The sequence below is a fragment of the Bombina bombina genome, chromosome 6 (genome assembly GCF_027579735.1).
Source record: "Bombina bombina isolate aBomBom1 chromosome 6, aBomBom1.pri, whole genome shotgun sequence".
Taxonomy (NCBI): Eukaryota; Metazoa; Chordata; class Amphibia; order Anura; family Bombinatoridae; genus Bombina; species Bombina bombina.
In genome coordinates, this window is record NC_069504.1 from 1,080,890,076 (window position 1) to 1,080,917,913 (window position 27,838).

At 38.0% G+C, this 27,838-nt stretch overlaps 1 protein-coding gene across 1 annotated transcript in view; it reads right to left on the reverse strand.

Annotated features, from left to right (window-relative positions):
• The window catches only part of MTPN (myotrophin), an 81,056-nt gene extending 71,896 nt beyond the window's left edge, over positions 1–9,160 (reverse strand). Inside the window, exons 1-2 of the mRNA XM_053718988.1 lie at positions 8,951–9,160; positions 939–1,052 (exon numbers count right to left, since the gene is read on the reverse strand). Coding sequence (XP_053574963.1) covers positions 939–1,052; positions 8,951–9,022 — 186 coding nt within the window. The 5' untranslated portion in view covers positions 9,023–9,160. The remainder of the gene's footprint in view (positions 1–938; positions 1,053–8,950) is intronic.
• Between the last annotated feature and the right edge of the window lie 18,678 nt (positions 9,161–27,838).

Here is a 27,838-nt window from a genome sequence, read left to right on the forward strand (position 1 = left end):
CAAAATAAAATGGGAGGAGTTAAACTAAGCAAACCTAATTGAAAGACTGTAGAGGAACACAGATTACCCACCTACACAAAATTTCTATTTTTTAAAAAACAAACATTAAAAGGGACAATGACGTCAAATTGATAACTCCATGATTCACCTTAAGTGCACGCTATTAGAAAGACAATTACCAAAAATATGTTTCTTTTTATATACTAATTTAAAACATGGCCTCTTTTCACAACGCCCAAAAAATGTGCACGTGTGGTGAGCACTATGATGTAGCAGTGTACAAATTCTATACAAGCAGACTGTATATGAAGCGTTAAAGCATAGTAGTAGTTAATCACTCTATGGTAAAACCCTAGGATGCATTAAAGGGACACTAAACATTTTTTTCATTCATTATTCAGATAGAGAATACAATTTTAATAAAAGTTTCCAATTTACTTCTATTATCAAATTTGCCTCGTTCTGTTATTCTTTGCTGAAGAAGAGATACATAGGTAGGTAGTGTGTACATGCCTGAAGCATCACATGACCAGAAATGGTGCTGCCATCTAGAGCTCTTGCCAATGTATAACATTGCACGTCTGTCGCACACTATGGCAACACACTCCTGAGCTTACATCCCTGTTTTTCAACAAAGGATAAAAAGAAAATTTGACAATAGAAGTAAATTAGAAAGTGGTTTAAAGTTGTAAAAATTCCATCAGAATCATGAAATACATTTTTGAACTTTGTTTTTTTTGTCATAAAAATCTGTCCTGTTAGGGGTACTTGAGGACTCTCCCCCAGTCATATCCCTCCCTCTCTAAAATCGCTACGTCCCCTGTGGTCATTTGTTCCTCCGTTGATTATAAAATAAAGGTTGAACATGTATTGTAGTCATGATGAGGCTACTTCTATTTCAAGGCAAAGCATAAAAAAGCCACAAGTTCCTTACGTACATTTATATCCGCCCCTTTTGATAGAAGATATTCCAAAGTCTCATCCTGGCCACAATCTGCTGCATAGTGAAGAGGCTTCCTTCCACCTTCAAGCATTCGATTTACATCCACACCCTATTAATGAAAAAAAAATATATATATTTTAATATATTTACTACAATCACTGTCGAGTGTTCTCCTCAGGACCTAATAAATGGGCACACCATCCGGCTAAGTTTACTGACCTCCCTACTAAAATGTAAGCCAATATTAAGATACAATCATCTAATATATTTTTGGATTGTTTGTTGCACAGATTATGATTAAATTAAATTGTTAAATTACGCAACTCATTTGTTTTTTTACATAGCTTAAGTAACATAAAACGTTATTATAAAAAGATTTACACTTTCCCCAACAGGCTACTTCATAATGCCACCCAGCTGGCAACATTTTCTGTGGAGAACACTTGTGGAAGGTCACTTGATAAGCTTAACCAAGGGTCGACAAATCTGTTTAAAATTTAGGAGCCAGGCAACTGATTTGTCGACCCTTGGTTTAGCTTATTTGAAATTCAGAATAAAGTTATTGAATTGTATATTTATTACGCACTTGTTAATTATGAAATTCTACTGTATTTAGTGGTTCTTTAACCCCCCCCCCCCATGTTGCATCATTGGTAAAGGGGCTTTGCATTTCACAGCTACGAGGAACAAGGTGGGGTCCAGACGCCCTAGACAAAATGTTAGGTGCGGTTGTTTAAAACTGCATGCTCTATCTGAATCATGAAAGTTTAATTTTGAGAGTGTCCCTTTAAAGTTGGCTGAACACAGGTTGGTGAACCAATCAGAGAGGAATGTGTGTGTTGCTGCCAATCACCTGGAGTAGAAGTGCTCTCTAGAAGATAACTAATTATACATTTAAACACTTTGCACTGGGTTAAAGGCATAGGTTTATGCAAGCAACAGTGCAATAATTAAACCTCCAACAAAAGCATTTTATATTTCCCCTCTATGCCCCTTTATTTCTATATCACTGAATCAAAGAGCTTTTTCCCTCTCCCAGTTGCTACATTTCTGCTCTCAGGGCTAGTGATTCTAAACTCAGGATGTAACAGCACAGCGCTGAGGGTGTCACAGGAAATCAGATGTTATAATGAAATGGTGTGTGTGAGGTGGGTAAATGTTATTTATAAGTGAAAGGATATAGGATATATAGTGCTGTGCATATTGTTACTGCACACAGCCAGCATAATCCTTATAAAGAAAGTTTTTTTCTTTGAATATAAACCAAAGTTTGTTTCCTAAAACAAAGATACAAAAAAACATGTTGTGGTACAAGATTGCTGAAATTGTAGGTTTATCAGGTAGCTCTGTAAAGCAGGGATAGGCACGGACCAAAGCTGGGGCGGACATTTTCCAAAAGGTACAGACCTTAGTGAAGGACACCAAGGTACATTTCAATTTAAAAAAAACATTCTCTTAACTGAGAGGGTAGTGGATGCATGGTGGAATAGCACCCAGCAGAAGTGGCAGCGAAGGGCAGTACACAAAAAGTGCTGCCCTGTACTATTCCTTATTACATTCACCAATTAACTAGTCAGGGCAGTTTAATATTCCCTCCCTCACTGGATATCCCCCACTGCAGCACACCAATGATCCATACATCATGGGCAGCAATTATGTACTGCCCATCAGCACGCAGAAATAAAATATGTATCTGTGGTGAAGCAGGACTGAATTCCACCCGAGTACAAGCAGGACAGAATTGTTACCAATTCTCCTAGATCTATTCCCTGCAGAGAGCCTGTTTTAACCCTTCACTCTCCCCTGGGTTGTTCTCAGCATGTAGACCCCCTGGCTGCTAAGACATTCACTGGGAGTCCCAGTAAAAACAGAACAGCAGCCTCTTTAAACTGGCTGCTCTGACTGCCATCATTCTCAGACGGTATCATGTGTCCCAGCAGCAGGAGCCTCCAAGATACTATTTAAATGGGGGTTCCAGACGCCAGCAATCCTAGGGGCACCCTACACACAGACACCAGCACCAGGCTGCCGCACAGATCAAGGAATTGGTACGGGTGATGACGCACAGGTGATTAACAAAGGCTGCACTGCAGACAGCTTGCTTCTTTCCTCTCTCTCACTTTCCCGCTACTGAGCTGTGTCATGCGGGTGGCCCCAGCCCCGCTAAACTCTGTGCCGCATACGTTAAGGAGGAGTCAGGACCAGCATTCATCTGTCCTACTCCTCCCTCCCCGCCACAAAACAAACGGCAGATACTGCAAGGGCCATTATATGCTTCTAGGCATGCTTCAGCAGATAATGAGTGTAAAAGTATTGCATTCTACCAAAGAAAAGGTAGACATAGATACAGCCATAAAAGGAAGAGTGTGCGTGTGTGTGGGGGGGGGGGGGGGGGAGCTGTACAATTCAGAAACTTAAAAGAAAGGGTTAATGGTGAAGCACTGCAGTATAAATTTGCAAGTAAAGTAATTAAAGTGCATATATTTTGTCTCTATCCCAACTTGTTTTATGTCCCTTTAAAGGGGGGGGGGGGGGGGGGGAATTGACAGAAGAATTTGAGATACTGTACCAGCACTCAAAATAGCAAAGTGCCTGTCAGAGTCTTGACTATACACATTCAAGATGCAGGCATCAAGGTATCATAAAAAAACTGTCCAGCGAAGATTTGCTGAAGAGGGCCCGCTAGTCAGAAACCCTGCTCGAAAAAAATCCCTTAAATCCATTTTTTAAAAAGTATTTACAGAACTATGTGATACACCTACAATTTCAGCAGTCTTATACTGCAACATGTTTATTGCCTTCAACAGGCTGACAATTCGACCAACTTTCTTTGACTTTGTTTACCCATCTGTAAATACATATACATCTGTATTAAGAAAATGCTTTGTAGTATATACTTATAAACCTATTAATGATACAAACTTATTCTCTTACCCCCCAGAGGCAGAACTTTTTTTCACCATCTGCGATTAGATTTACATTAGGCAGTTATACTAAAGCACAAGCTCTATTGAAATACCCTTTTAACTGGAGTATAAAGCACATTTTAAATTTTTATATATTATACTGGAGCAGTTAAAGAGGCAGCCATCAATCAATGCGCTGCTGCTTTGCAGTGTTTCCCCGTATTTGACTGTTCTCTTCAAACAGTGCTTTGCCGTGGCTGCACTGTGTTAAGGAAAATGTACACAATGCAGCCAGAGCAAAGCTCTGTTTAAAGAGAACAGCCTGTTGTGGAGCAGCGCTGCAAAGCGAAAGTGCCAACTGTTCCCTCATGTGTCCAATTCTTTCTGAAGACATGCTGCATTTTCTGCAATGATATCTCAGATCACAACATGCTGCCTTGGGGCTCTAAGCTAAATAGAGAAGTTTCTTCTTCTGATGCCATTAAAATGGACATGAAACCATTTTTTTTCTTTCAAGATTCAGATACAGCATATAGTTTTAAATAACTTTCCAATGTATTACTATGATCTAATTTGTTTAGTTCTCTTTGTATACTTTGTTAAATAAGTTTACCTAGGTAGGCTCAGAAGTTGCTAATTAGTGGCTACACACATATGCATCTTTTCATTGGCTTTAACCCCTTAAAGGGACACTGAACCCAATTTTTTTTCTTTTGTGATTCAGATAGAGAATCCAATTTTAAGCAACTTTCTAATTTACTCCTATTTCAAATTTTCTTCGTTCTCTTGATATCTTTATTTGAAAAAGAATGTATCTAAGCTTTTTTTTGTTCAGAACTCTGGACAGCACTTTGTATTGGTGGATGAATTTACCCACCAATCAGCAAGAACCCAGGTTGTTCACCAAAAATGGGCCGGCATCTAAACTTACTTTCTTGCATTTTAAATTAAGATACCAAGAAAATGAAGAAAAATTAATAGGAGTAAATTAGAAAGTTGCTTAAAATTGCCTGAATCACACACACAAAAAAAAATGTGAGTTCAGTGTCCCACCGAGGACATACCAGGTACGTCCTGCAAAAATTGTCAGTGACAATAGACGTACCTGGTCTAATTGAGCCCTGGAAGCGATTGCAATACCCTTTTTAAGCATTCGATGCAGAGAGAGACACTCTGTGGACCTCTCTGCATCGGCCAACGATGGTGCCTATCATTGGAGGGTGGGAGCCGTAGTAGGGAGGCGTCCCATCGTTGGAGGGACTTCCGTATCCTGTCCCTGCAGAGCGCGAAAGTGATGAGGAGCACGTGTGGTGTGTGCACTCCATTGAGTCCGGAGAGGGAAATACAAATTTTCCAAAGGGATCTGGGAGGGGGCAGCTACACTACAGAAAATTGAGTTTAAAAAAAAAAAAAAAAACTGGCAATAGTTTGAGCAAACTGGGTACAGGCAGACAGCTGCCCGTACCCAAGATGGTGTTAAATATGTATAGGGGGAGATCAGGGAGGTTTGGGCTAAGGGGGAACCATCACTTCTGTATAAAATATTAAAAATAAATATAATCCTTTTATTTTAGTACTAGCAGACTTTCTGCCAGTACTTAAGATGGCAGTGACAATTGTGAGATGAGAGAGGGAAAGATGTTTGAGGGGAGTCAGGGAGGGATCAAGGGGTGGAATGTGTCAGGTGGGAGGCTGATCTCTACACTAAAGCTAAAATTAACCCTACAAGCTACCTAATTAACCCCTTAACTGTTGGGCATAATACAAGTTTGGTGCACAGCAGCATTTAGCAGCCTCAAAGCCATATATGTCTGCTATTTCTGAACAAAGGTGATCCCAGAGAAGCATTTACAACCATTTGTGCCATAATTGCACTAACTGTTTGTAAATAATTTCAGTGAGAAACCTAAAATTGTGAAAAAGTGAATGATTTTTTTTTTTTTTTATTATATCGTATTTTGCAGTGAAATGGTGGCATAAAATATACCAAAAGGGGTCTAGATCAATACTATGGGTTGTCTACTACACAAAAGCTAAAATTAACCCTACAAGCTCCCTAAATAACCCCTTCACTGCTGGGCATAATACATGTGTGGTGCGCAGCAGCGTTTAGCGGCCTTCTAATTACCAAAAAGTAATGCCAAAGCCATAAATGTCTGCTATTTCTGAACAAAGGGGATCCCAGAGAAGCATTTACAACCATTTGTGACATAATTGCACAAGCCGTTTGTAAATTTCAGTGAGAAACCTAAAGTTTGTGAAAAAGTGAACTTTTTTTTTAATTTTTTTTTTTTTTTAATCGCATTTGGCAGTAAAATGGTGGCATTAAATATACCAAAATTATCATCATCAGGTATATGTAGAGCGCCAACAGATTCCGCAGCGCTGTAAACATAGTCAATATACAGGATAGCTTTTGCAGGGATCAAGTGGGTAAAGGGCCTTGCTGAGAGTTTCACTATTGTAGTCGGCTCTTATGAAGGCGATCTGCAAACAGCTGGGCTCATAGGCTTACATTCTAAGGGGTTCAAGGGGAAAGCAATGGAGTTAGGAAAGCATCCCTGAATAGTAACGTTTTTAGGGAGCGCTTGAAGCTGTTAAAACTAGGGGACAGTCTTGTGGAGCGAGGCAGGGAGTTCCACGAGATGGGGGCCAGTCTGGAGAAGTCCTGTAAACGGGAATGTGAGGAGGTAACGAGAGGAGGAGATCCTGAGCTGATCGAAGGGGATGGGAGGGAGAGTATCTGGAGACAAGTTCTGAAATGTAGGGGGGAGCAGTGCAGTTGAGAGCTTTGTATGTTAGAGTGAGGATTTTGTGTTTAATCCTAGAGGCAAGAGGAAGCCAGTGAAGGTATTAGCAGAGGCACAGCAGATGAAGATCAACAAAATGGGCCTAGATCAATACTTTGGGTTGTCTACTAAAATTATATATATATATATATATATATATATATATATATATATATATATATATATATATATATATATATATATATATATATATATATATATATATATATACACACATACACATACACAGTATATATATATATATATATATATATATACACACATACACATACACAGTATATATATATATATATATATATATATATACATACACACACACACATATACATACATGGGTTATTCAGGGATTCCTGACAGATATCAGTGTTCCAATGTAACTATCGCTAATTTTGAAAAAAAGTGGTATGGAAATAGCAAAGTGCTACTTGTATTTATTGCCCTATAACTTGCTAAAAAAAAAAAAAAAAATCAAAGAACATGTAAACATTGGGAATTTCTAAACTCGGTACAAAAAAAAAATTTTTTAGAAACTATTTAGCATGGGTGTTTTTTGGCGATTGTAGATGTGTAACAGATTTTGGGGGTCAAAGTTAGAAAAAGTGGGTTTTTTTTCATATTTTATAATAAATTATAAGATATGATGAAAATAATGGTATCTTTAGAAAGTCCATTTAATGGCGAAAAAAAATGGTATATAAATGTGTGGGTACAGTAAATGAGCAAGAGGAAAATTACAGCTAAACACAAACACTGCAGAAATGTAAAAATAGCCTTGGTCCCAAACGGTCAGAAAATGGAAAAGTGCTCTGGTTACTAAGGGGTTAAAAGGACAGTCAACACCAGAATTATTGTTTAAAAAGATAGATAATCCCTTTATTACCCATTCCCAGTTTTGCACAACCAACAGTTATAATACACAGTTTATCTCTGTAATTACCTCATATCCATGCCTCTGAAAACTGCCTCCTTATTTCAGTTCTTTTGACAGACTTGCATTTTAGCCAAGCAGTGCCGACTCATAAGAAAGTTCACGGGCGTGAGCACAAATGTTATCTATATGACACATGAACTAACACCCTCTAGTTGTTAAAAAATGTCAAAATGCATTCAAGGTCTAAGAAATTAGCATATGAGCCTCCTAGGTTTAGCTTTCAACTAAGAATACCAAGAGAACAATGCAAAATTGCTTGGTGATAAAAGTAAATTGGAAAGTTGTAGCTTTCCGTTATTTTAAAAATAATTTTCAAGTACAATTGTTAATTTGAATTTTTGCATATTTTTCAAGTTATGGGATAGATTTTGAAAAATAAACAAACAATCTCAATCAAATGTTTGGCCTATTATCTGTTTTAGAGTGGCAGAACTTTGCTCCCATAGGGTTCTTCTACAGAACATAAACCCCACATGTGCAAAAGTGCATCTGACAGACAGCTGCCTTTCTAAAAATGTCAGGATTTTCAATGAATAAAACTGTAATTGAAGAGAATGGTGTTTCAGTACATATAATTCTGCATTAGCATACAGGTGAATAGGCACTCCTTTCTCATTCACACATGCACTATCACATCCAGATTCTTTAACTTCAAATAGTTTTAAAGGGACAATCTACATTAAAATGTATTGTTTAAAAAGATAGATTACGCCTTTACTACCCATTCCTAGCTTTACACAACCAACATTGTTATATTAATATACTTTATAACATTTAAACCTCTAAATTTCTGACTGTTTCTAAGCCACTGCAGACAGCCTCTTAGCACATGCTTTTTTTTAATTCATTTTTCACAACAGGATCACACCCATTGAGTTATTTAAGAGTCAGTACAACAAAGCCTAACTGGCTAAAATGCCAGTCAATAGAGAACATAAAAAGTAATGTGATCAGGGGGCTGTCAAGAGGCTTAGATACAAGGTAATCACAAAGGTAAAAAAGTATATTATTAAACAGTGTTCTGCAAAACTGGGGAATCTGTAATAAAGGGATTATTTATCTTTTTAAACAATAACATTTTTGGAGTTCACTGTCCCTTTAAGGCCATTTCACCTGTCACTCTACAGGTGTGCAAATATATGCAAATGTAACATTAATGAGTTTGCAAGTGGCACGTTCGCTTTATTTGGGTCTTAACACATACAGCTGTACATTTTACCCCTTAAATAAATAAACGACAGCTGCGGTAAAGTCTACTGTAAATCACTCAAGCAGTCCAAGTGAATAAAACTGCTTTATGATTATGACTAATGTGAATTTGTGGCCCTAGAAAGTGATGCAGCCCTGGACCAGGCCTTACCCCACATAGAAACTCCTTCACGGCGTCCATGTCGCCATTTTTTAGGGCCCACATGAACTCCTTGTCACCCATAGCGAGAGCGGCTTAGTACAGAGTGAGAGTGACACACCGAGAAGAGCTTGAACAGTAACAGCAACCTCCGGACCTCTCCTATATGCTTCCCACACACCAGGCAGCCGGCCCCGCCTCTCCCAAAGCTCCCCGCCGGAACCTACTGAGCATGCGCTCTGGTACTGCGGTGACGTCAGCGCGGTCAGCGTCTGTGGCACTGAAATTTGACGTCACAGCGCTGTTATTTATAAAAATGCTGTACTAGCGTTATAAAAAACATTTTTTTTAGTTTGACAAAGCTATGTGTGAAGTTTAATGGATAATATATCTTAATATCTGTATAAAAAAGAGGAGACTCAGGCAGGAACTAAGATTACTAAATATTTCCCCATAAATTTCACTCATACAGGTTTACAGTTGTGTAAAAGCTTATAGATCGCTAAATGCATGGATGAAGATAAATCAGCTTTATATGCGTAAAAACCATGTGTATATATATATATATATATATATATATATATATATATATATATATATATATATATATATATATATATATATATATATGTATGTTTTGGAGCATTTTTATTGGGGATGTACTAAAAGGAATGACAAGGGTGAATGACAAAATGGAATGCCCATAGACTTTAATGGAATGTCAAATTAAAAGTGTTGAAGCAACAAAACTATGAGACATATCAAATATATATTTACCAGATATGTTCCCCAGGTACAGTAGCATATTCTGAAAGTGAGATTATGTCAGATTATAGCTGCTTTCTATGGAATGACATAATGGAATGCCTTTAGACTATAATTGCTATAGCAACAAAACTATGAGACATATCAAATAGATATTTACCAGATATGTTTCCCAGGTACAGTAGCATATTCTGAAAGTGAGATTACGTGAGATTATAGCTGCTTTCTATGGAATGACAAAGGTGAATGACAAAATGGAATGCCCATAGACTTTAATGGGATTACGTTTAAAAGTGCTATAGCAACGAAAATACGAGACATATCAAATAGATATTTACCAAATATGTTCCCAAGGTACAGTAGCACATATTCTGAAAGTGAGATTACGTCAGATTATAGTTGCTTTCTATGGAATGGCAAGGGTGACTGACAAAATGGAATGCCCATAGACTATAATGGGATTACATGGAACAAGTATATATAAACTGCGCTTTCCAGTTATCACATAAAGTATTTCACAACAGATATAGAACCAACATATTAAAATACCATAGAAAGTAAGTGGTATATAGTTTTACGTACACTATATAATACAGAGAATATAAGGTAAAACTTCAAAGTAACCTGTATACTTATAACCAGATCAGAAAATGTAAGTTCCTGCATATAATGGAAGCAGAGGAAAAAGTATTTTCCAATATATGTCCCTGGAAAGCGGTGTGGACAATACCAAGCGGTGGCCTCAGAAAATGCTGTCAATGGATGCTGCTCTTATTATACTGAGAGGACTGTGATCCTCCTCCCAAATAGAACTTGTAAAACAAAAACAGAGAGCGCAAACCACTCGTAGAGGCCAATTTAACAAATGTCTGTTGGACCTGATCTGACAGTGCGGATCAGGTCCGACAGACATAGCTGAATGTGGAGAGCAATACGCTCTTCGTATTCAGCATTGCACCAGCAGCTCACAAGAGCTGCTAGTGCAACGCCGCCCCCTGCAGACTCACGGCCAATGGTCCGCCAGCAGGGGGTGTCAATCAACCCGATCGTACTCGATCGGGTTGAATTGAGGCGATTCCTGTCCGCCTGCTCAGAACAGGTGGACAGGGTTATGGAGCAGCGGTCTGAAGACTCACCAGGAACACGGGCCTTCAAGCTCCGTTCGGAGCTTGATAGATAGGCCCCTAAGAGTAAAATTATTTAATACAAATTGTAAAGCGCAAGTAAAAAATATACGTACAGAAATTAAAAACAAAAAAGCATATAGTGCATATCACCACAGAAACTCCGTTGCAGCCCAGATGAGTGTTGACTTGTGCCACTTGGTCCTTCCTACAGTCTAAGCGCAACCAGAACGCCGTGAAGACTTGGAGGTATGGGGCTACTCAAAGTTGTAATAGCCTGTGTCTGGAGATCAGGTGACTACGATATAGCTCCTCAACGCGTTTCATCGGGATCCGACCCGACTTTGTCAAGAGGTGATGTATCAACAAACCGCTTAGAACCTTTTGAATTCAGCGGGCTGTCAAAGGTCAGGTACGTAGCTGCGTCTGATTGGCTGACTATGTGTCACTTAATGATTGGCTACTGAACGCCAATGAAATCCTCCCAAGCAGCTGTCATAGCGATATGTGATATAATACATAAAGTGCTAAGAAGGCATCTACCTAGCTATTGGACAATACTTATATAGCTATACACATACAAGCATGTATTAAGTAACACTGTAAAAGGGGTACAATGTAAAAAATTCAGTGATATAAAAACAATGCAATGCAAATAAAACGCTTATGATTGAAAACATTAGAACACGTAAAAGGCTATCTGGCAGACAAAATAGTTAATGATGTAAGTAATTGTGTACTGTGATATGAGAAAACGATCCAGGATACTAAATTTGAAATCATATCTGCTATCAAAAATGGTTGACTATTATATGATCTCATAGATAGTTCTGAAGATTATCAGTTGCTACCGCTAAAAAACTGTCCTTACTAAAAGAGGGGAGAGATAAGATATATGGAAACACTACTCTGTGATACAACATGGCGTGCTAAACCAAAGAACGAAAATAGATGTATGTACTTATGGGAATAGTTTCTAGATAGACTGCAAAAGCCTATACTGATTATGAAATGAACATTAAAAAGGACACCATGTAAATAATCCTTACAGTATGCCTGCATGCAATACAAAGTATGTGAGACATAGAGGAATGTTACATATAACTAAGGCGAAAAACCTATGTCAAAGAATCCCCCAAATCCTAATCTTCAAATTTGAATGAGAACACCCAAAGTGCTGCAACATAGTTACATAAAAGCCTGAAGGTCTAAGTCTATATTAAAGTGAAGGTAAACTTTGATGAATGAAAGCCCATTTTTTTAAAATACTATTAAAAACAGGGGCTCTTTCATTCATCAAAGTTGACAAAGCAGCCGTTTTGATTAAAAACTTACCTGTTTTTCTTTTCACAGCCAGAGCAGCTTCCCCCTCTTGGAAATCCTCTCTTCACACGTCAGCAATGACTAATTCGGCTTCCTCCAATCACAGCATGGCCTCAGGCAATGACTACCCTTGGGGGAAAGCCGTGATTGGAGGAAGCTGGATTAGTCATTGCTGATGTGTGAAGAGAGGATTTCCAGGAGGGGGAAGCTGCTCTGGCTGTGAAAAGAAAAAAAGGTAAGTTTATAATCAAAACGACTGCTTTGTAAACTTTGATGAATGAAAGTGCCCCTGTTTTTAATAGTATTTTTTTAAAAAAAGTGCTTTCATTCACCAAAGTTTACCTTCACTTTAAGACCTTTACAATTGACTGTGTTCAGAGTCTGGAGTTCGTGAATCTAGTATATTTCACGCTGTCTTAGAGTTTTTAATCGATTATTGGAACTATTAGGAGGAGTCCAGTCAATGACTTTGATTTTTAGTCCCATAGAATTAGCATTATGAAAGTGTCTGAAATGGTCAGATACACTATGGGTCTCAATTTTGTTTTTGATATTACAGTAATGTTCACTAAATCTAGTTTTAATAAGAGCACTATATGTTTTGTTGTTTTTAATTCCTGTACGTATATTTTTTACTTGCGCTTCACATATTGTATTAAATATTTTTACTCTTAGAGTGGTTTGCGCTCTCTCTGTTTTTGTCTTTCAAGTTCCATTTGGGAGGAGGATCACAGTCCTCTCAGTATAATTAGAGCAGCATCCTTTGACAGCATTTTCTGAGGCCACCACTTGGAATTGTCCACACCGCTTTCCAGAGGCATATATTGGAAAATACTTTTTCTTGCGCTTTTATCATATGCAGGAACTTACATACCAACAGGGGTGATATACACTTTTCTGATCTGGTTATAAATATACAGGTCACTTTGGAGTTTTACCCTATATTCTCTGTATTATATAGTGTACGTAAAACTATATACCACTTATTTTCTATGGTATTTTAATATGTTGGTTCTATATCTGTTGTGAAATACTTTATGTGATAACTGGGAAGCGTAGTTTATATATACTTGTTCCATGTAATCCCATTATAGTCTATGGGCATTCCATTTTGTCATTCACCCTTGTCATTCCATAGAAAGCAACTATAATCTAACGTAATCTCACTTTCAGAATATGTGCTACTGTACCTGGGGAACATATCTGGTAAATATCTATTTGATATGTATCATAGTTCAGTTTCTATAGCACTTTTAAATGTAATCCCATTATAGTCTATGGGCATTCTATCTTGTCATTCACCCTTGTCATTCATAGAAAGTAGCTATAATCTTATGTAATCTGACTTTCAGAATATGCTACTGTACCTGGGGAACATATCTGTTAAATATCTACTTGATATGTCTCATATTTATGTTGCTATAGCACTAAATGTAATCCTATTATAGTCTATGGGCATTCCATTTTGTCATTAATCCTTGTCATTCCTTTTAGTACATCCCTTTTTATTGCACAGTTGCAGGCATACAAACATCCCAACCTGCAAAAACTCATTTCAGGGAGGTGACTTCACCCGCTACTGCGCCGCCATCCCTCCTCCCAGTCCATATATTGGACACCTTGAAACCCTAAATAAGATACTTATCATTAAAGTAGCTTCCCACTAAAGTCACATTTATTGCACAACCACATACAACAAACCTATTTTCCAGTGATCCTACGCTTGTTGAATGCTTAAATATTTTAGAATACGAAGTTTAATTATGTGCAGTAAATAAGGTAGCATTTGTGTTTTATTTTATTAGAATAAGTGGGGGCTTTTTGGTTACTGATGCTTTGAGGGTTCTATAACGTCCCATCAACTAAAGGCATTCCTTAAAGAAACACTTTTCCGGATTTGGGCCACATTGGATCATGGTACTTGAAGTTTCAGGGAGATTGCATTCCATTTGCTGGCATCAGGGAGCCGCTATTACAATCAGGGAGACTCCTTGAACTTCAGGGAGAGTTGAGATGTCTGTGCATATAACTATTTTTAACCCCATGCAAAGTCAGCCCCTGAACAGCAATGCACTAAAGTTAACGTGGTAGCCACCTGTCTAGCTTCTAGTAGTGCATTGCTGTTAGCTTACTGCTCTACTTCAACAAGGGATACAAAGCAAAGTAAAATTGGTCATATTAGTCAAGTGTAAAGTTAATATTGCATACTCTGAGCAATGGAAGTTTAATTTTGACTTTTATGTCCCTACCATTCTTTTATATCTGTATAAAGAGGTTATTGTTATATTATTGATAGCTGGAGACAAAGGTTTGGAAGTACATGCATGCAAAGGCATATAGACTGCTAAATATACATGCATAGATATGAGTACTGTTTTTCAATTCCAGTCCTCCGAGCAAACAAACAGGCCAAGTTTTCAGGATTACCTAGGCTGTGACCAGGTTATTAACCATGGTTACTGACAAGCTGATTATTTCACCCATGCTCAACTTCAGATATCCTGAAAATCCATCCTGTAAGTGTGCACTGAGGAGTGGAATTTGAGAAATACAGGGTTATAAAACCTCCTTATATCTACATGAAGACAAAGTAATAGCTCTACATGTATGTAAGCGATTAAAGGTTGCTAAATATCTGGGTAAAGATAAGAGGGCTGTTTTTCATTTGTGTGTGTAAGAACCAGGGTGGATTTGATTTAAAGTGGTTTAAATAATTGTTTTCATTTTTAGAATAATAACTTTTCAGATTGTTTTTCTATTTATATCAGACCATTGCTGATTTGGTTATATATCATTATATATGCATAGATAGATCATTAAAACAAATTAAATGATTGGGAGGTGAATTATCTCCAGTTTAATAGGTTAATTATTTATATTTGATCAACTTTTCAGCTGCACATTATTGGAAAGATTACCTTAATAATAACAATTTAACTAGTTTTATTTAACTAAAGAAAAATAACCATTACCTTAATAATAACAATTTAACTAGTTTTATTTAACTAAAGAAAAATAACCATTACCCTAATAATGACAATTTAACTAGTTTTATTTAACTAAAGAAAAATAACCATTACCTTAATAATAACAATTTAACTAGTTTTATTTAACTAAAGAAAAATAACCATTACCTTAATAATAACAATTTAACTAGTTTTATTTAACTAAAGAAAAATAACCATTACCTTAATAATAACAATTTAACTAGTTTTATTTAACTAAAGAAAAATAACCATTACCCTAATAATGACAATTTAACTAGTTTTATTTAACTAAAGAAAAATAACCATTACCTTAATAATGACAATTTAACTAGTTTTATTTAACTAAAGAAAAATAATCATTACCTTAATATTGACAATTTAACTATTAACGAAATAAAAATAACCATTACCCTAATAATGTTAGGACCTATGTCCTCATGACGCTCCTGGTGAGAACATTACTTTTGAATTTTCCTTTAGATTATTATTCAACTTTGATCCTTTACATGAATTCATTCCGGCTGTTCTGAATACATTTTGGTCACAAGTTTGTGGACAGGTACACATTCCTTTATGATGATAATAAATATATACATCTATTCCACAAACGATATAACCCCTTTGACAAATGGTATAATCCCTCTGACCGTTCTGATGCTATTCCTTCTCAATTGATTGGTTTATACCATTTTATGACATCTTAGATAACGAAATGTTGATGATTTTTATTATTATATAACTTTTTGTATATATTTAAATAATTAATGCATTAATTCTGTGTTTAACAATATGTGAAACATTCTGTTATCTTTAAGAATGACAGGCATCAGACCCATTTAGCACTTTGTCCTTGTTTTGTTCTAACTGTATGAGATTGGTATAAACTGATGGGTGTGTACTGGGACTCACTGCTGATTGGTTGTGATGAGTTATAAGTACAGCAGCTATGATAGATGGTTTGTATAGCCTGATGAAACAGTGCTATGACACAGAGAAATGCTTTGCTGATTGTTTTATGTTTTTAATAAATTAAAATTTTTATTACCACTATTCTCACTCTCATTTGGCTGCTGCACCAACCACTGGAACTATTCCTCCCTTCTGGAGGCCATCACTTCACTTTTGCTTTCTAAAGCTGCTTATCTCTCAGTTTGAGCTGGATTGAGGCTCTCTTACAAACAATTCTTCAGAACTCTCGTGGGCTCTGTTGCCACGGACACAGTTCCCAGGACCTTTGGACTCCTGGTGGGACGAGGACACTCTGTGGTACTGTTCCAGCATCACCGTTGGGTTTACCGGACGACTGTGTAGTTCCGGACTGCCTTTACTGCACATTAGTGCTTTACATCACGTGAGTTGGATATATACCATTCTCCCATAATCTCTGTGTTACAGTCTGTTTTGAACTATGTAGCGCCCTCTATCTTTTCCATTATAGACCCTAATAAGGACAATTTAAATAGTTTTATTTAACTAAAACAATAACATATTTCATTTTTAACCACTTCTCGCCATTAGGACGTTCCATGCCGTCCTAACGGCTGGGCTTTAGCATCGTTAGGATAGCATTGATTATATCATAGCCGTTCTGCTGTCCTGAAGCCATAACGACTTTCTAACTAGGATTGCAGGCTGGAGGGCGTGCCTAGCATCATAGGCACTCCCACCAGACCCAATCCCATCATTGAAATCAAGCGATCAAAATTTTTTAGTTCTTTATTTACATCGGAACTTTGTTCTGATGTAACAAATAAGTAACAGCAGGAAGGGGTTAATGCTTGCCCCTCCCTCCTCACACTTAGGTCCTTATGCAAATCTATTCCACTCCAAAGAATCTTCTATTCAGTGAGCTTCTTGAAATATAGTATGAGTTGATTCTGTGTACATAGATTTTCAGCGGAGCAATGGCATTGAAGTGATAGTAAAGTCAAAATTAAGCTTTCATGATTCAAAAAGAACATGCATTTTTAAACAATTTTCCTATTTACTTCTCTTATCTAATTTGCTTAATTCTCGTGGTATCCATTGTTGAAAAGCATACCTAGGTAAGCTCAGAAGCAATGCACTACGCTGAGCTAGCGGCTTGTCACTGTCTAACCCAATATGTTCAGCTAGGTCCTAGTAGAGCATTGCTCTCCTTCAACAAAGCATACCAAGAAAATTAAGCAAATTTAATAATAGAAGTAAATCTGAAAATTGTATACTTTATTTCAAACCCAAAAGTTTTCTTTCATGATTATGTCCCTTTAAGGTCTATTTCTCTACTCTGTATGTTTATTTTATAATATTTTTTGCTGTGAATAGGGGAGTGATAATATCTTCAAGACAGAAGAATTGTCCAAACTAATCTGACAGAAACCTCTAGGAGGGCATGACATTGTGAATGGGTTAATAGAATTAAGTTACCAAAAAATGAAACATTACAGCCATTAATATACAGCATCTTGCGATATAATTAAAAAGGAATCTATATTTCAGAATGAATAACCTGATTATAATGTATTTTAAATAGAAACTATGTTTAGATATATTTTTTTCTCAAAAGGCATTCAATTGAAAAAAATCCCATTTAAATTAAAACAAACATTTTTAGCCACCCTGGTAAGAATACTGCTTTATATTCATATAATCTCTTATAGATTGTTAAATATATAAAAACAAGAGAGGCTGCCACACTATTGCTGAATAAATAAAACAATTTATTTTTATAGAAAGTTTAAAAATACACAGTTACACATGGAAGTGACAGATACAACCAGCTTACGCGTTTCATGCCCAAACACGGCGCTTACTCATAGATGACGTAGGTAAATTCTAAAAGGACATTTAAACCCAGTTCAACCAATCAGAAGTTAAAGTTAAGGTAAACTTTGATGAATGAAAGCCTGTTTTTTAAAAATACTATTAAAAACAGGGGCACTTTCATTCATCAATGTTTAGAAACGAGACGTTTTATTTTTAAACTTACCTCTCTCCTCTTCACAGCCGGAGCAGCTTTCCCCACACCGAGATCCTCTCTTCACACGTCAGCAATGACTAATCCGGCTTCCTCCAATCACGGCATGGCTTCAGGCAATGATTCCCCTGGTGAGGAAAGTCGTGATTGGAGGAAGCAGGATTAGTCATTGCTGTGAAGAGAGGATCTCTGTGTGGGGGAAGCTGCTCTGGCTGTGAAAAGAAGAAAGGTAAGTTTTTAAACAAAAGGGCTGCTTTCTAAACTTTGATGAATGAAAGTGTCCCTGTTTTTAATAGTATTTTTAAAAACTGGGCTTTCATTAATCAAAGTTTACCTTCACTTTAATCTCCATACGAAAACAACTTCTGATTGGTTCTACTGGGCAGCCTCTCTTGTGCCTTCAGCGTGGAGAGTACCCTGTTTTTCCTGCCAACACTCGGCCAAAGTGTGTTTCAATGTACAGGTATTCCTTAAAGGGACAGTCAAAACCAGAATTTTTTTTTGTTTAAAAAGATAGATAATCCCTTTATTACCCATTCCCCAGTTTTGCAAAATCAACACTGTTATATTAATACACTTTTTACTTCTGTGACTAACTTGTATCTAAGCATCTCCTGACCGCCCCTAATCACATGACTTTTAGTTATTATCTATTGACTTGCATTTTAGCCAATTAGTCTGCCACTAGCCACGAGCGTGATCACAATGCTATCTATATGGCCTACATGAGCTTGCGCTCCCCTGCTGTGAAAAGTAAATAAAATAGAGGCGGCCTTCAAGGGCTTAGAAATTATCATATGTGCCTTCCTAGGTTTGCTTTCAACTAGAATACCAAGAGAACAAAGCAAAAATGTTGATAAAAGTAAATTGGAAAGTTGTTTAAAATTACATGCCCTATTTGAAAAATGAAAGGTTTTTTTTGGACTTGACTGTCCCTTTAAGCAAACAGCTTGTAGCCTTGGTCTTCCTGGTTTGCTTGACATTTTTAAATATATGTAAAACAATAAGATGACTGCTTATAGATGTATAAGGAACAGTAGTCTGCTCTTCATGAGTATAAACCTATATAAAGCTAATAAATGATTAATATAAAATTAGACATATAATTTTATCCATGATAGTTTATTCACAACTCTGTGGGGTAAATTTATCAATGCTGCAAGTGGACAACCTGTTCGACTGTATTTACCATTTGTGATGGCAGCATCACATGGTGAAATTTTGAATTGCAAAAAATCTCTTGTGCAGTCTGCCCCCTGCTCTTGGGCAGCTAATCATGCAAGAGAAGGACCTTTCAATCACCCCAAACTCGCTTGGGCGATTGATATCCACCACCTCTGAGGGAGTAGAGAGGATAAGAAGTAGGAAATGTTTCTTAAATTTTTGACTGCAAGATCGCTCATGGGAACCTGCACTTCAAAGCCTCAGAAGCTAGGAATGCAGCTGAATAAATTTACTAGAGCTGCAAAAGCGAAATGATATCATCAACAGTAATCAATTATGAAAATAGTTGTTAAGAAATCTCAATATCGATTAGTTGGCCTGCGCATGACACCAGCTGCTTCACTCCAATGAGCTCCTGCATGTGGAGAAAAAAGCCAAATCTGACACATTCCACGCAAAACTCCAAAAATGGACTGAACAAAATTATTGGCAGCTTCTCAAAATTGTAAGATATAATTGCATTCCAATTTTGTGATGCTCCTGTAATTTGTAATTAAACACACCTACATATTTTATATCTTTTCATGTGACAACACTGAAGAAATGACACTTTGCTACAATGTAAAGTAGTGAGTGTACCATTATTTTCCAGCACTGCCTTAACCCTCTTGGGCATGGAGTTCACCAGAGTTTCACAGGTTGCCACTGGAGTCCTCTTCCACTCCTCCATGACGACATCACGGAGCTGGTGGATGTTAGAGACCTTGCGCTCCCCCACCTTCTGTTTGACGATGCCCCACAGATGCTCAATAGGGTTAAGGTCTGGTGACATGCTTGGCCAGTCCATCATCTTTACCCACAGCTTCTTTAGAAAGGCAGTGGTCATCTTGGAGGTGTGTTTGAGGTTGTTATCATGTTGGAATACTGCCCTGCGGCCCAGTCTCTGAAGGGAGGGGATTATGCTCTGCTTCAATATGTCACAGTACATGTTGGCATTCATGATTCCCTCAATGAACTGTAGCTTCCCAGTGCCGGCAGCACTCATGCAGGCCCAGACCATGACACTCCCACCACCATGCTTGACTGTAGGCAAAAAACATTTGTCTTTTTACTCCTCACCTGGTTGCCGCCACACACGCTTGACACCATCTGAACCAAATAAGTTTATCTTAGTCTCATCGGACCACAGGACATGGTTCCAGAAATCCATGTCCTTAGTCTGCTTGTCTTCAGCAAACTGTTTGCGGGCTTCCTTGTGCATCATCTTCAGAAGAGGCTTCCTTCTGGGATGACAGCCATGCAGATACCAATTTGATGCAGTGTGGCATATGGTCTGAGCACTGACAGTCTGACCCCCCACTCCTTCAACCTCTGCAGCAATGCTGGCAGCACTCATACATCTCTTTCCCAAAGACAACCACTAGATATGATGCTGAGCACGTGCACTCAGCTTCTTTGGTTGACCATGGCGAGGCCTGTTCTGAGTGGAATCTGTCCTGTGAAACTGCTGTATGGTCTTGCCCAACGTGCTGCAGCTCAGTTTCAGGGTCTTCACAATCTTCTTATAGCCTAGGCCATCTTTATGTAGAGCAACAATTCTTTTTTTTCAGATCCTCAGAGAATTCTTTTTCATGAGGTACCATGTTGAACTTCCAGTGACCAATACGATAGAGTGTGAGAGCGATAACACCAAATTTAACACACCTGCTCCCAATTCACACCTGAGACCTTGTAACACTAACGAGTCACATGACACTGGGCAGGGAAAATGGCTAATTGGGCCCAATTTGGACATTTCCACTTAGGGGTGTACTCACTTTTGTTGCCAACGGTATAGACATTAATGGCTGTGTGTTGAGTTATTTTGAGGGAACAGCAAATTTACACTGTTATACAAGCTGTACACTCACTACTTGACATTGTAGCAAAGTGTAATTTCTTCATATATATTGTAACAGGAACACTTTTAACCACAGTCTTCGAGGGCACAAATGCAGCACACACACAGTCCACTTTAGTTTAAAAGGCTTTTATTTTCACAGCAACAACAAACAGGCAGTTCAGTTTCAAAAGAAGGTAATCCTTCCTCTGCAGCAATGTACAGTACTTTTAGTGAATAGCTGTACTTTCAAGCATATCCCAGCACTTTACAGCATTTCAAAAGTGCTTTATAAAAAATAATGTCCTTTTTTAATAGTTAACAAAAGTATTTTAACACACACTAGCTCCTCTAGCTGGGTAACCCTCAAATTGGCATCAGTCAGGCTCCTATTTAAACTCTCACAGCTTCTAATTTACCACACCTGTGATTAACTGCTTAATCAAAAACCTGGACTGGACAGCTTCACAGCTGTCTGGGATAATGGCCCACCCTTCTCTCCAATTATCCCAACCCCAGGGACCCAGAACACAGTTTACCAACTGCACAATCAAGTACACACACTCTCTCCCTGTCCCTGGAATTTTAACTGAAAGAAAAAACACTATGTACAATACTTGGTCTTACATATCTTACATTTATAACCACCTCTTGCATTCTGTCACATATCCTCCCCCCCAGCTTTTACCCATTGGGTTGAGCGACCATGGACAGTAACAAATTTACCTAAAACAAACAATCAGCATTGCCCTGCAAAAGACCAGCCCTGTGCTCAACAGTAAAATTAAAGGGTTGCAATCTAAGAAACCACCTAGTAACTCTTGTATTTGTTTCCTTATTCTGGCTCATCTATGTGAGATGAGCATGATCTATTATTAATTTAAATTTTCTTCCCAACAGATAGTACCTAAGGGTCTCTAAAGCCCACGTAATGGCAATGCATTCATTTTCCACTATAGAATATTTTTTTTCCTGTGGAATGAGTTTTCTTCTTAGGAAAAGGACAGGATGTTCTTCTCATTGATACTCTTGGGAGATAATTGCTCCTAAACCAACATCAGAGGCATCTGTCTGCACAATAAAATATTTAGAGAAATTGGTGGTTACCAAAACTGGATGGGTACAAAAGGCATCTTTCAAATGCTTAAAAGCTATTTCTGCTTTTGGGCACCATTTTATCATTATTGGTGCCCTTGCTTTTTTGAGATCTGTCAAAGGTGCCGCAATCAAAGCAAAGTTTGGGATGAACCTTCTATAGTAATTAGTTATCCCAATAAAGGCTCTCACTTGTTTTTAAGTTAGAGGCTGCAGCCAGTTCTGCATGACCTCTACTTTTGTTATATGCGGTTTAACTAATCCTCTACCAATAGTATAACCCAAGTACTTGGCTTCCTGTAAACCAACAGTACATTTTGCAGGATTGTCAGTTAACCCAGCGGACCATATTGCTTTAAGTACTGCTTGAACTTTTGGAAGATGGGATTCCCAATATGTACTATAAATTATAAGATCATCCAAATATGCTGCAGCATAACAAACATGGGGTTTCAGAATTCTATCCATTATTCTCTGGACCCATGTAAACCAAATAGCAATACTGTATACTGGAATAAGTCCTCTGGGGTTGAAAAAGCTGTCTTTTCCTTCACTTGATTAGTGAGAGGTACCTGCCAATACCCTTTCATTAAATTAATTGTAGTAAGATAACATGCTTTTCCTAGCTTTTCTATTAATTCATCTACTCTAGGCATTGGATAGGTGTCAAATTTGGAAACACAATTAAGCTTACAATAGTCATTAAAAAACCTTAATGAACCATCCGGCTTTGGAACAAGCACAATTGGACTGTTCCACTCACTTTGTGATTCTTCAATTACCCCAAGCCTTAACATTTTTTTCTACCTCCAGTTTAATGGCCTTTCCATGAACCTCAGGTACCCTACAGGGCTTAAGGCAGACTTTCTTCCCTGGTTCTGTTATTATATCATGCTTAATGACATAAGTTTTTTTCCGGTACTACAGAAAATACCTCTTTGTGTCTCCTAATAAAATCCTTTGACCTCTCACTTCTGATGTATAGTTAGGGTTTCAGATATATTTACCTCTGGTTCAGTGACAGGGAGTTCTGTTGGTTTTGAGGCAACTAAAATGTCTGTATCCTTCCAAGGTTTTAACAGATTTATATGATATATTTGCTCAGGTTTCCTTCTCCCTGACTGACTTACTATGTAATTGACATCACCTACTTTCTCAATTATCTTTATCTCATATGGGCGCTGCCAAGTAGCCAATAAGTTATTTTCAACTGTAGAGAATATAACTAACACCCTATCCCCAGGTTGGAACACCCTGACTCTAGCATTACAGTTATAGCTGTATTTTTGAGCTTCCTGTGCTTCCCCATATGTTCCCTTAAATGCATTTACCAGCGCTACGGAATTTGGCGGCGCTATACAAATAAATGATAATAATAATAATTTGCTATATATGTTCAATAACACTTCAATGAGGTGTTGTCTCTTGCTCCCATGTTTCTTCAACTATATCTAGTAGTCCTCTGGGATGCCGTCCATATAACAGTTCAAGTTGGAAAAAACCTGTAGAAGTGAGGGGAACCTCTCTGATAGAGAACATTAAATAAGGTAGCAAAAGGTCCCACTTTCTCCTATCTGTGTCAATTACCTTTCTTATCATAATTTTTAGAGTTTTGTTAAACCTTTCCTAAACCATCAGTCACAGTGTGATATACTGAGGTCCTTAGTTGTTTTATGCCAAACAATTTACACAATTATTTTGTAACCCTAGACATAAATGGAGTTCCTTGGTCTGTCAAAATGTAATTAGGTATCTCTACCCTGCTAAACATTAGCACGAGTTCTCTTGCTTTAAACTTTGCAGAGCTGTTACGAAGGGGAACTGCCTCATGATAGCGAGTAGCATAATCAAGGACCACCAGTATATACTGATGTCCTCTAGCAGATTTAACCAACGGACCCACCAAGTCCATAGCAATTCTCTCAAAAAGCACATCAATTATAGGCAAGAGCGCTAAAGGGTTACGAAAATCTTTAGCAGGAGCTGTAAGTTGACACTTAGGGCATGAAGCACAATAATCCTTGATGGCTACAAATATCCCTGGCCAATAAAACTTTCTAAGAACTCTCTGTTTGATTTTCTCAACTCCCAAATGTCCCCCTAGTTTGCGGTTATGTGCAAGATTTAATACAGTGTTTCTAAAAGTCTGGGGCACCAAAAGGTTGTTTAACAATGTCTGTTCCTTTCTTTTCTACACAATATACCAAATCATTAACTGCTTTGAAATAAGAATAGGGTAATATATTTTCTGGCTGTGTCACAACACCATTTATAACCCTGATATTATTTCACGCCTCTACCAATGTTGGATCCTTCCATTGGGCTTTCTTAAAATTACCAGGGCCACTAACCAGATGTAACAAATCATCAGTATTTTCTGAGCTAGTACTCGGTACTTCATTACTGTGAGAAGGTTGATCACCCACTAATACAGGCATAGGGCAATAAATCTTATTTTTCCCCTTTTCAATGGAAACTCCTTCCTCCATGTTGTTTGCAGTTTATAATGTCCACAGGTATACAATGTAGTTACCCGGATTCTCCACCAAGTGTAACAAGAATAGTGATGTCGCGAATAGTTCGCTGGCGAATAGTTCCCAGCGAACATAGCATGTTCGCGTTCGCCGCGGCGGGCGAACATATGCGATGTTCGATCCGCCCCCTATTCATCATCATTGAGTAAACTTTGAACCTGTACCTCACAGTCAGCAGGCACATTCCAGCCAATCAGCAGCAGACTCTCCCTCCCAGACCCTCCCACCTCCTGGACAGCATCCATTTTAGATTCATTCGGAAGCTGCATTCTTAGTGAGAGGAGGGACAGTGTAGCTGCTGCTGATTTAATAGGGAAATCGATAGCTAGGCTAGTGTATTCAGTGTCCACTGCAGTCCTGAAGGACTCATCTGATCTCTGCTGTAATCTAATTGCAGTTGCCTGCCTGCCAGCATGTGTGTCAGGCTCACAGCGTATACTGTTCCCACTTGCCCAGTGCCACCACTCATATCTGGTGTAACAGTAGTAACAGTATAGTGTACATTTAAAAAAAAAAAACACTTTTTTGACTGTAAAATAATAGCAGACAGCTGCCAGTACCCAAGATGGCCGCCAATAAGGCAGATGGGGAGGGTTAGAGAGCTGTTTTGGGGGGGATCAGGGAGGTTGGGGGCTAAGGGGGGATGGTACACCACAGCATATGTAAATATGCTAAAAAAAATTTTTTTAAAAAAAAAACCTTGTATTTTAGTACCGGCAGACTTTCTGCCAGTACTTAAGATGGCGGGGACAAGGGAGCTGTTTGGGAGGGATCAGGGGGTGTGATGTGTCAAACCTTTCCTCTAAACCATCAGTCTCAGGGTGATATACTGAGGTCCTTAGTTGTTTTATGCCAAACAATTTACACAATTCTTTTGTAACCCTAGACATAAATGGAGTTCCTTGGTCTGTCAAAATTTAAGATTTACTTAAGATGGCGGGGACAATTGTGGGGTGGGGGAGGGAAGGGAGCTTTTTGGGAGGGATCAGGGGGTCTGATGTGTCAGGTGGGAGGCTGATCTCTACACTAAAGCTAAAATTAACCCTGCAAGCTCCCTACAAACTACTTAATTAACCCCTTCACTGCTAGCCATAATACAAGTGTGATGCACAGCAGCATTTAGCGGCCTTCTAATTACCAGAAAGCAACGCCAAAGTCATATATGTCTGCTATTTCTGAACAAAGGGGATCCCAGAGAAGCATTTACAACCATTTATGCCATAATTGCATAAGTTGTTTGTAAATAATTTCTGTGAGAAACCTAAAGTTTGTGAAAAAGTGAACAATTTTTTTTTATTTGATCGCATTTGGCGGTGAAATGGTGGCATGAAATATACCAAAATGGGCCTAGATCAATACTTTGGGATGTCTTATACATGTCAAGGGATATTCAGGTATTCCTGACAGATATCAGGGTTCCAATGTAACTAGCGCTCATTTTGAAAAAAAGTGGTTTTGAAATAGCAAAGTGCTTCTTGTATTTATTTCCCTATAACTTGCAAAAAAAGCAAAGAACATGTTAACATTGGGTATTTCTAAACTCAGGACAAAATTTAGAAACTATTTAGCATGGTTGTTTTTTGGTGGTTGTAGATGTGTAACAGATTTTGGGGGTCAAAGTTAGAAAAAGTGTGTTTTTTTCCATTTTTTCCTCATATTTTATAATGTTAGGTGATTTATCCCCTTTATGGATTAAAACCAGACTCTGCATCAACTATGTAATTTTCCATGGGAGTTTTGCCATGGATCCCCCTCCGGCATGCCACAGTCCAGGTGTTAGTCCCCTTGAAACAACTTTTCCATCACTATTGTGGCCAGAAAGAGTCCCTGTGGGTTTTAAAATTCGCCTGCCTATTGAAGTCTATGGCGGTTCGCCCGGTTCGCCCGTTCGCGAACAGTTGCGGAAGTTCGCGTTCACCGTTCGCGAACCCAAATATTTATGTTCGCAACATCACTAAACAAGAACACTTTTAACCACAGTCTTCTAGGGCACAAATGCAGCACAGGACAGTCCACTTTAGTTTAAAAGGCTTTTATTTTCACAGCAACAACAAACAGGCAGTTCAGTTTCAAAAGAGGGTAATCCTTCCTCTGCAGCAATGTACAGTACTTTTAGTGAATAGCAGTACTTTCAAGCATATCCCAGCACTTCACAGCATTTCAAAAGTGCTTTGTAAAAATAATGTCCTTTTTTTAAAGGGCCAGTAAACCTAGCAAATAATGTTATATAGTTCTGCACAGTGCAGAATTCAGGGACGTGCACTCATAGGAGGCAGGGGAGGCAGTGCCTACCCTGCCATATGTGGCTAAAGCTTAATTAAATTTTAATTAAAACAAAAAAAAAAGTCCAAAATATTTTACCCCCATGTAATGCTATGGAGAGGCAGGTACAGGAACGCTTCTCTCCATTGCAGTACATGGGTCAAAGGAAAAGCTGTGCTGCAGCGCCACCTGTGTTCTCTCAATATATTAGCAGCAAAAATTGGGACCAATAGGAGGCACCCTCTTGATGCCTCCTAGCAAGTGAAGGATATATAGATTAATCAGAAGGAGGATGCAGTGAGCAGGGTCATGTGACACAACTGGAAGCTGAGGTAACCTAAGAACAGATGACACCAAGCAGAAGAGTAAAGTAGTATTCTACATCTCTTGTGATTCACAAATTGTGTTCAGATACAGCTCATTAACAGGGGGACAGTAAGTGAGCATAACCCAATACTGACAGGAAGTCAAAGAGTCAATTCAAATTTAAATCCATAATTTAAAACCCAGAGTTTGAAGTTAAGTGTGCAGTGTCCACATTATATAAACTAAAGTTTTTGACATTGAATATTGCTAAGCCTCCCTTTTTCATGGTTATTTGATTTAATTAGGTACAAACTCCATATATGTTATGTCTGTTCAGAGGATGCAGTATCTATTTTTATTTTTCTCTGTGTCTCTATTTATTTAAAGACTGCTGCTAACTTGTAATTCACAAATCAATTGAAAGCTGCTGCATTGTGTTTTTAATATGTGCTGCTTTTATACAAATTTATATTAATAAAAAGGAGATAATGAGTTATTTAAAAAA